This window comes from Tubulanus polymorphus, chromosome 3, assembly GCF_964204645.1.
Source record: "Tubulanus polymorphus chromosome 3, tnTubPoly1.2, whole genome shotgun sequence".
NCBI classification, from domain to species: Eukaryota; Metazoa; Nemertea; class Palaeonemertea; order Tubulaniformes; family Tubulanidae; genus Tubulanus; species Tubulanus polymorphus.
Window position 1 is genome coordinate 10,385,101 of NC_134027.1, and position 10,857 is coordinate 10,395,957.

The 10,857-nt window shown below is 36.5% G+C and overlaps 1 protein-coding gene across 1 annotated transcript; it reads left to right on the forward strand.

Annotated features, from left to right (window-relative positions):
• Nucleotides 1–117: 117 nt before the first annotated feature.
• Nucleotides 118–10,544, forward strand: LOC141901045 (protein arginine N-methyltransferase 7-like). Its single transcript, XM_074788120.1, has 13 exons — nucleotides 118–292; nucleotides 1,121–1,157; nucleotides 1,287–1,545; nucleotides 5,541–5,653; nucleotides 5,890–6,122; nucleotides 6,613–6,796; nucleotides 7,154–7,284; nucleotides 7,419–7,545; nucleotides 8,152–8,235; nucleotides 8,370–8,507; nucleotides 9,038–9,274; nucleotides 9,743–9,903; nucleotides 10,024–10,544. The coding sequence occupies exons 1-13, from the start codon at nucleotides 183–185 to the stop codon at nucleotides 10,259–10,261; spliced, it is 2,052 nt and encodes a 683-aa protein (XP_074644221.1). The 5' UTR covers nucleotides 118–182; the 3' UTR covers nucleotides 10,262–10,544.
• Nucleotides 10,545–10,857: the final 313 nt, after the last annotated feature.

A 10,857-nucleotide genomic window follows, 5' to 3' on the forward strand; every position in this document is an offset into this window, starting at 1 on the left:
ACTTATTTTACTTGTATTCTATCTGAAAAAGTATTCCTCTAAAGCTACTAAGCTAAATAAAATCTCTTACCCACATTTCGTAGACTCGTCTTCACAGTTCCTGGATGTGGAGCAATATGGCCGCGCCCGGTGTTAGACATGTAAATCGACTTTTCGGCGCATTTAAAGAAATCAGAAAGGAAATGTCCAACGATATGAGCTACGTATTTCGATCGACCTGTAACCCAGTCACAGGGCAACAAGACTGGGTGGTCGAAGATGAGAATTTCGACTACAATCAGGAGATAGCAAGGTAAAAACGACAAAAATACTGTAATGTAGGTGACAGCACCTACCGGGGCATCTGGTTTTTTATTAGTCATGCAAATAATTAGTCATAATTTCTAATTTGGAAAATAATAGATTTGATTATCCCACTATCTCAGTACCCAGTCAGTGCCTTGTATGTCTTACGACGTCCCAAAGTTGTTGTACCAATGGACCGCCGGGGTTTATGAAAGATCAATAAGATATCACTGATTGCAGTTGAGTTCGGCCTATCTTACTCTTGTTTGGATGTGGACATTCTATGATTACAGCACATGATGCGCCAGTAATTCTGAAATACCAGTTACAGTTAGATTCAAAAGATGGCGACACTGGAATGACTTGGTTATATGTTATTACTGTAGCCTAACACATCGGCATATGGGGCCACAGAAATGTTGAAACAAGCACTTCTGATTACTGTGCCCCAGTTTTCTTTCTTTCTGAAGTCTTGCGAATAAAGGTGTGGTTGGTAGTTGTATATTATTGGCAAACTGAAATATTTTTTCGGGGGGAATTTTCACTCGGCAACATCAAGTACTATTCACGATTACTATGGCGAGAGTGTGCAGTGTGGCCGGAATTTCAAATGGGGATTATGTAATAAGTCATCATATAATAAGGTGATATCTACTGATTTTGATATAAGCTCTATCCAGCTTTGACCCCGGACAGGGGGCTCTAACCATCAATGCTAATATTTGAATGATCAGGTATTTTATAGAAACACTTGGGAATAGGGAGGGGTGAGTGAGCGCAAATCCGCATGTCATAAATGAGATTCCAACTGCTAATCCACGCGTTTATGTTTCAGGTCAGCGTATGCAGATATGTTACATGATACAGAAAGAGTGAGTTCATTTCTATTTATTCATATATTTCAATATACTAGTCATAATTTTGTTTCATGAAATTGGACCGGACCTGTGGAAAGGATTCCAGTTTGGTATGATGACTTTTACACTATAAATTTTCTGCAGAACAAGAAATACGATATCGCGCTGAGGAAGGCCATCGAAGAGATGCACAGGCGCGGTAAACCGGCAAATGTCTTGGATATCGGTACTGGCACTGGTCTTCTGTCAATGATGGCGGTACGTAGTGGCGCGGATAGCGTGACAGCTTGCGAGGCTTTCACGCCGATGGCCGACTGCGCCAGAAAAGTAATTGAGGAAAATGGATTCGGCGGAAAAATTCTACTTATTCCGAAACGTTCGACGGATATTGAAGTAGGAATCGGTAAGTCAAAAATTTCTATTGCTATAATTCTTTGTTAGGGATTTCATCAAATGCACAGCTGAAAAACTCACTGTCCTCATTGAGATTCGTTGACAATCTGTGACTATTTGTGAAGCTATTAATTACACCACAAGGCTCGGTGGCAAAACTGTTATAAGGCTTAAGCCACTAAGCTTCAGGGCTTGAATTCTGGTTGTATCTAATATATATATTTATTTTTCATCATTATGTCATGCAAGATACAATATAGGAGTTAAACATAGTTTTTACAGACATAAGATGAGGGACACAGTGCAAGCCTAGGGCTGTACTTATAATTATTAAGGCAACCGGATAAAGATTAATAGCAATAAAGGCAATGGTAACAATAATAATAAGTAATAATAATAGTAAATGTACTATTATATTAGTAATAGACAAGGAGAATCACAGTACAATATTTATGGATTAGCTCATTAATAACTATTCAGCTTCAGATTCTTGAAATCAGATACAAGAGATGATAGGCTTTTAGCATTTCTCAACTTGATTGGTAGGTTTTGCCAGATGATGGGGACTTGAGCAAAAAGCGATTTGTTGAAAATTTCAGTACGATGATATTGGATTCTGGGTAGGTTTTTTCTTCTGGTATTGTATGTATGGTGTAAAGAATTTGGATTGAATAGCTTGAGAATTGGATGTGGAAGGATTTTATTTACGTATTGATAGCCAAATTTAATCAGTTCTAATTCGACAAGGTCTTCAAATTTGAGGATTTTATACTTTTTGAAAAGAGGACTAGTATGGGCGTTAAATGATGAATTATCAATGTATCTGATGGCTTTTTTCTGTAGTTTGAATAAAGTGTTTACTTGGGATTTAGATAGCATTGGGCCCCAGGCTACTAATGCATAGGTAAGGTGGGAATGTACATAGCTATGATAGAGTAGACGTTTAGCCCATGGTAGGAGAAAATTTTTTACACTACGGAGAAGAAATATGTTTTTGTTAATTTTAGAGACAAGCTGTTTCAAGTGTGAATCCCAGTTGAGTTGGTCTTCAATTGTTAATCCTAGGAATTTGCATGATTTAGTGGGTGTTATAGTCACTGGACCAAATCTTAAGTGGATGTCTTCAAGTTTTTTATTCGAGAAAAGGATTGCATGAGTTTTTGGTATGTTTAGCGTTAATAAATTTGCGCGGAACCAGTCAATTAAAATCTTGATATCTTCGTCAATGACTTTTTGGATTGAATCAATTTTATCAATTTCAAAAAGAATATTAGCATCATCTGCGAAAAGAATTGTTTTGGAACTTTTTAGGTCATGATTAAGGTCATTAATATATATAAAAAAAAGCAAAGGACCGAGTACCGAGCCCTGGGGGACACCAAATTTGATAGGTTTTAATTGAGAATCTGTATTCAGCTTATAATTAACATACATTTTTCTGTTTGTAAGATAACTTTCAAACCATTTATAGCAGTGACCCCTGATTCCATAATGGGAAAGCTTAAAGAGTAGGTGACTAACATCAAGGGAATCAAAAGCTTTTGACAAATCTAAAAAGAATGCGAGAGATGTTTTTTTATTTTCAATGTTATTTAGTATGGCGCCTAGAAATTCATTTATAGCGTGGCCCGTTGAGTGATTTGGTCTAAACCCATACTGGCTCGTATAGATTATATTATTCTTGACTAAAAAAGAATAAAGCCTAGAATGTACGAGTTTCTCGAGGATTTTGGAGAAAACTGGCATCAGCGAAATTGGTCTGTAATTAGAAAAAAGATCTTTGTCGTTGTTTTTGAATATAGGGATAACCTTCGCTATTTTCATATCATCAGGGAAAATTCCTTCCTCGAGAGATTTATTCATTATTAGGGTTAATGGTTTGAGAATATTTTGCTTTACTTTTTTAACTATTAAATTATTAATATTATCGTGACCAGAACTGAATTTGTTGGGCAGAGATTTTATTAGTAAATCAATTTCCTGTTCATTTGTAGGGCTAAGAAACATTGAGTTAGGGTTTTGGTTTGGTAAATAACTAGTAAAGTCTCTGTTCGATTTCGGAATCTCATTTGCAAATCTTTCTCCAATAGTACAGAAATAATCATTGAAGCCATTTGAGATCATCATTGGATAAGATGTCACTTTGCCGTTAATTATAAAGCTATTAGTTGTCACTGAAGTTTTATCTCGGTTTTTCCCAATGGCTGTTTTCATAAATTGCCAGAGCTTTTTAGAATTATTTTTAAACATGGTTAATTTGTTTGAATAGTAATCAAGTTTTTGTCGTCTTTTGATATAGTTCAGATTGTTTCTATATAGGACATATTCCTTATATTTCTGGTCATTTTTATTTAGGTGAATACAATTCTTATATAGTTTATCACATTTCCGTGACGATTTTAAAATGGATGGCGTCATCCATTCTTCTCTAATGTGATTTCTAGCTTTAACTTTCATTACAGGCGCTACACCACTATATTACTGAGTTTATTGATAAAATAAGAATAACTTTCATTGGCATTCATGTGAGCGAGGCCAGTCCAGTCAGTTGTTAGTGATTTTCTATTGATAAGGGCAAAGTTATTTTAAGATAGGTTACGCTTGGTGGTTTCAGTGCTTTCTCGATACTTGGTAATTCCTCTTATTGATACTATACAAGGTGAGTGATCTGAAATATGAGTGGTCAAAATTGCACTAGTGGCCCGTGAACAGAGATTTGGTTATAAATAGATATTATCAATCAAGGTAGCACTTGAGTGAGTAATTCTAGTTGGTCTCAAGATGGAAGGAAACAAATTGCTATTTAGGTTACAGTCTAAAAAATTTGGATGTATTATTATGAGAATTAATCTTAATATAATCTATATTTTGATCCATTCCAAGAATAATGTCACTTTTTTCCTTTTTGATTGTTTTAAGTAAGTTATCATAGCTTGAAATAAAGTCATTCACAGGGGTGCCAGGTACTCTATAGACTTCACCAATAATCAAATTGTTTTGAAAGGATTTGCCCTTCCTGATCTCAATGAAACAAGATTCATATTTGCCTTCCTCATAAAAGTTTAGGTCGGTCCGCGTTCTGAATGATAAACTATTTTTCACAAAAAGTGCAACTTCCCCTCTAGATAAGTTTTTACGGTGTACCTCAAATAATGAGTATCCTGGTAAAATATAAGTTTGAGCATTATGATCAGTAAGGAATGTTTCACAGAGCATAATTACATGTAGTTCAATATTTTGATGCCTAAAGTTTTCAATTAACATTTTCAAATTATCAATTTTACTTGGGAGACTATGTATGTTACACTGTAGAACGTTAAACGTAGAACTTTTTTCACTGTTAATTAAATCAGAGAAATTATCCGGTTCAATATATGGACACCTAAAATTATAGATTACAGATCCTTCATCATCTAGAATATTGTTTAGATTGTAATCATCATCTTTAAATCTATTGAAAAAATTCTCATTGCCTAAACACATGGGCCCTATTCAAAGAAATTTGATAAGTTTGATAAGTTTGAGCTGAAAAAAAACAAACGAATAATTAAGAAAAAAAAAATGAATAAAATAATTATGATAATAGTATTTATATAAGGATACCGAAAAAGGAAAGGAATAAATTGCAATATCCTTTCACACTAAAGCGACATCACAACGAGTGATGGCAAGTGATCAAGTTAATGTATTGAGAATATCCCCACTAAGTTAAATACCTAATGGCATAGAAAGACAGATAATAAAGAATGCCTAGGTATAATGTCAGGCATTTTAACCATTAGATTTATCAAAAACTGATATAATTAATTTTTATATAGCCCTATGCCGATTAAAAGGATAAAAAAATACCTTTGAAACTGTCAATAATACTCAGTGGGTTGCAGGATTAAACAAATTTTTATGTGCCTATTCCAATATCAGTATATGTACATGTATAATGACTCTATGATAGCCAAAACATTCTTTTCAGGAGCCCTACTTATTAATTTATACCTGCTTTTCCAGGTGGTGATATGACGCAACGTGCCAATATTTTGGTAACAGAAGTATTCGATACCGAACTGATTGGTGAAGGTGGTATATCTACGTTCAACCATGCTCACAAATACCTACTCGATGTAAGTTAATTTTTGGGAAGGTCTAGAAGTAGATCTTTTAATAATCCTGGCATTGTAGCTGAATCATCTTTGCCTATTATTAGGACATAAGGCTATGTTTCTCATTTCTGCTGAGCTTATGAGTTTACCCAGCTGACCGCCAATCTACCCTGTACATAACTTTTTTTTAAATCATCATATGGATATACGTTTTAGACATACATCTTCATACCTAAAGATTATTTATTACACTACAGGATGATTGCATCGTTGTACCGTCTAGAGGTCGAATGTACATGCAAGTTGTCGACTCGCAATTAGTGGAACGTTGGCATAATTTGAAACGGATAAAAGTCAATGATTCGGCGTCGATCGAAATTCCCGCCGAAGTTCGACAATGTCTCGGAGTTGCGTCGGTTCACGATATTCAACTTGACCAGCTTCGCACTGATCAATTCACACCGATCACTAAACCAGAAAAAATATTCGAGTACGTATCAAAAAGTAGTCAGCCACAGATTTTCCTGTCTAGGGCAAAAGACCTGTATTTTGTCCTTGCAACTTCAGTTGATACGATTCTGTGAAACCCAATCATTACGATGATGCCTCAGCTAAAGATATTTATATAAATCCAGATTTGGATAATACGAAATCCGTTGAATACAATAATTTAACTTTTGCCAACAAGATTCATATTAATGAGGTTCCACTGTTGTCAGAATAATCCATGATATACCAGCATACTCTCTATACTGCAAAATCCTGAATCACTAATGTGGGTGGTATATCGGGGGTTGACTGTACATAAAGTCAAATGTGTAGAACAGTAAAAGTAAATATCCTAACCCTTAGTAGCCCATATGTGATTATAGTTGAAAATCTCAATTTCAAGTCCAGAAACCTATCTCACGGGAATGCAATCGGAGTTTTGATAATTTATTGTAACACGGATGAAATGCCTTTTATCGTTTTATGTTTAGTTTTGATTTCACTGGTAAGCCACTGCTGCAGGAAGACCGGTGTTCGGTGAAAACTGTTCTCGCTGAAAATTCCGGCCTGTGTCACGGAATTTTCATGTGGTGGGATCTCGATATGGACCAATGTGGTGATGTTTTACTCAGTTGCGCTCCTCGATGGGCTCACCCAGAACCAGAGAAAATGCCGGTTGGTAATGATTTCACATTCCATTCGTAATGAATTAATTTCGGGATTCGTTAAACCCCTTCATCTCCTTATCTGTAATACAGAAAAGATTGCAATACAAGCTTTTAGTCAAAGTATTCGATCTAGTCTCAAGTAAAGACTGAAGGATTTAAAAAAAATTTGAATACAGCATTCATCATCATCATTAGTTATGAAGGATCTGTGATAGGCTCGGGGAGCCTGCGGTTATCCTCCTCGAAAAAGTTCGGAGAATGACATCGCAAGGCATTGCATTTCTCTTGCAGTCATCTTTTAAGCTCAGGGCAAGTCTTTTGATGTCAAGAGTGAAGTTGTATAAATTTATCGATATAATTTCAGTGGCGAGACCATTGGATGCAAGCCTGTTACTATCCACGAAAGATTGTCGGTGTCGATAAAGGTGAACAGATTCGCATTCATGGATGTCATGATGAGTACAGTTTATGGTTTGATGTGTCCAAACAAGAAAGGTATAGTGATAACTATGATACTTCGCTTTAGTTCGTGAAGGGTTTTGCCTTAGGGATACTACTATGGCAAGCCAGGCTCGCTTGGTTTTCCGCGCTTCGATTTCAATGGCCTATGGTTCTGTATGTCATTTCAGTGGTGAGAACAGTGCTCCAGAAAGACCAGTGTGCAGGTGTCGTGCACACATTGCATTTAGTCGTTCACGAATCCAATCCTTGAATAATCAAACTACATACGACAAATACATCAAAGCTCTTGAAAAAGTAGGTCTTACTTTCCACACTGGGCAGGTTTATATGTAACAGGAAGAAATGTCTGTCCTTCCCGAGATTCGAACTCTCGATGCCTGGCGTCCAAGGCAGACGCTCTACCGCTGAGCCAAAGGGAATATTCCCGCTAGATGAGCTAGTAGGAACACTGTTATACACCCTGTCACATATACTTGTGCAGTAGACTTCGCCTATAGTGGTACCGGTCTATTCTGTAATCCGTTCAGAGTCCTAAAACAATGAAAATATTTTTCTGTCCCTACTGTTTGTGAATGTAAAACACCCGAAAATCTATACTGGTATTTGTCTAGGCTGGTGACATTATGGCTCGACTCTACCGCTATAGGTGGAGTCTAATGATTCTTTGTCAACCAACTAGACTTGTCACCAGCTACGTAAGATGCATCCTCTATCATATGGTCTTATGATAATCATCAGAAAGTCATCATGTAGGTTGTACATTTAATGAACAGATTGGCTTCAAATCAGGATAAAAAACCTGCTTGCAAACTTTCTTGATTTGACATTGGGTAGATTCTTGTCAATCTTGTGAACTTTCTCTGAGAAATGACTGTAGTTTTTTTCAAATTTGATAAATAGGTCATAACTAGTGAAAGTGTTTGCGTGTCTCTCAGTGATGGCTCATATCTACCTCTAATAGCTGCTAAACTTGGTTGTAAAAAGGTATGTCTAATCATGTTTTTGATGAAATTCTTTTGATATCAAGTTTGAAATGCTGGTTAACACATACCTTGAGCGTAGCGCTCGTTTAAGTAGCCGTCTGCTTGTTACTGACATCGTATTGCATTATTTTTCAGGTGCTAACCGTCGAATCGAATTTGTTGTCGAAAAAGGTGCTACAGTCGTACGCGAATACGAACAATCTAGGGAATTTCGTAACGATATTCGATTCACTAGAACTCATGAATGAACACATCGAAAATCAAAATTTGAAGGTAGGGTAGATTTTTTAGAAGTGTAAAGTGTACTCTTGTACTGTACTGCTTTAATGATATTTGCCCATGCATGTACATGCACAGTAAAAAGCCCTTTATAATAAAATCAATTGGTGCCAACAGTGGCATTGTAAATTATAATGCCACTGTTGGGACCATTATAACAAAATTTGCGTTACACAAAATGATATTTTCATTGAATTTGAGTTAGACCTGGGTAGATTTTTACTGGCCGGTTTTTTATCCAAAAAATGCTGGCATTAAGCGAGCAATGGCATTAAAGAGGATGGGTGGCATTATAGTAGACTTTGATTGTACATGTATATGTAATGTATACAGTAGACTCTGCCATACTGAGCGGCATTGGGACCAGACCGGTAATTAGGTTATTATTTCACTGAGTTGACTGAATACTGAGTTGCCTTGAGTGGTTTCCCAGTCAACCAGTGTTAGGTAAGGTAGGGTCTACTTTATAATTTATCTCATGCAGGGCAAATGATTGCAATCAGGTTATTTTTTTTTCATTTCAGATTGATGTCATCGTTGGTGAGCCATTTTTCTACTCCAGTCTTCTACCGTGGCACAATCTTCACTTCTGGTACGGAGCCAGTACCATATTAGAGCATTCTAGTCCAGACGTTCATATCATTCCAAAATCAGCGACGATGAAATGCGTTGCCCTCGACTTCGATGACCTCGGCAAAATACGGGCCCCGGTTGGAATCTGTGAAGGCTTCAATCTAGACACATTTGATAAGACAATTGCGGTAGGTTTATTGTTACTAGCGAAATCACTGTCTTGGGAACGGTCGAATCTAGGATCAATTGAATGTTTACTTTTACTCCAAGGTCAGACTCACCTCCTAAATCGTCTTGCTATAAGTCGTAGAATCATGAAGGTTGTAGTATAATGAAAACCCTGGTTGAATTCTATTCAATGCCTTTAGAAAATGATTGATCCCCATTTCCTATATAACAACTAGAATCGAGAAACATAGGGATACAGTTCTTGTGTACATTTTGGGGTCAGGAAACGAATAGAAATGCTTCGGGTTCAAACAGCAGACCTGACATGTGTTGCCAAACAGTTTTATTGATAAGGATGGTGACAGTCAATAATATTGTCGGGGTGTACAGACAGCATATTGATAGCTCCATGAATTTGTATCGTCTTTATTGTGTGATAAGTTCCAGAATGTCTGCACCACTTCTGACCTGATCATTTGCACTTACAGAAAGCGTCCGACCTCGTAGATGCTTTAGTCGAGCCTCAACCACTGTGGGAATATCCTAGCATCGCTTTGACCGCCGTCTCTGACGTCATATCATTCGACTTCAAGAAAAACGTCTATCATACGTTTACAGAAAAATGCACAAAAAAGTTAGAATTCGAAAGGTAAGATTCATACGTAGCTATATCTTGCCCACTCATGAAAAGTTAACTCTTCAGTCCGTTTAATTTCTTCATTCTTTGCGGCCCAGTCAATTCAATATACAGTATTTTTTATCATTTCAGGAAAGGACGGTGCAATGGTGTTGCATTTTGGATGGAGTACGAGTTAGACGACGATGAACACGTATCGCGAGGAACGCTTAAACCGCTGAATGTTGGCAATAAACCCACATGGGACATCGAAACGCAACAAGGGGTCCATTTACTGAAACAACCGTTCAACGTACAAGTCGGAGCTGCTTTAAACATCGATGTCGAATTTAAACCAGACAATGGTGATGTGAAATTCAGTTTTAAGTAATACCAGAAACCGCATGCCTGTGTTTATGAACTGCGAAAGTAATTCTGTGAGAGTTGTCTGACCTGTGTGCATCCAACTGTAATTATCTTCAGGGGTGGCGAGTGAAACTGATTTCAGATATCGAGATGAATCATGCGTCAGACTAGTCAATTCCCTCAATAATGATTTCATACTGGGATACTGAGAATTTTTATATTTTGACACATTTAGTAAATCTCTAGGGATACCTACAAAGAACGAGAACAATACGAAACCTATTAACGACTAATTTTTGTACGAATATGAAATTCAGGACAGCGCTGGAATGATTTGCGACATATAATGTTTTATTATAAATAAATATAAATTCTTCTTACATATGACAGAAATGTTCGGAACAGTGGGTTTCGAAGATAACACAGGTCTAGCAAGCATTTTTATCATGATAAGATGTACATTTTACTAGATATACGAGCATAATTCCATAAACATAGTTCTATCATTAAAATGGTAGACGACTTATTTTTACCATATTCATAATGAATGAATGGCACTAAAAAATGTTGTATTTCTGCTTTGGTATTCATTACATAACCTTGATTGTAGAAGTGCTTACA

Bases quoted from the DNA above. Each gene is read 5' to 3' on its own strand.
- LOC141901045 (XM_074788120.1), top strand. From the start codon at position 183: ATGTCCAACGATATGAGCTACGTATTTCGATCGACCTGTAACCCAGTC. The intron at 1,546-5,540 runs GTAAGTCAAAAA...CTGCTTTTCCAG, and splicing joins GGATATTGAAGTAGGAATCG to GTGGTGATATGACGCAACGT. The intron at 9,275-9,742 runs GTAGGTTTATTG...TTGCACTTACAG, and splicing joins CATTTGATAAGACAATTGCG to AAAGCGTCCGACCTCGTAGA.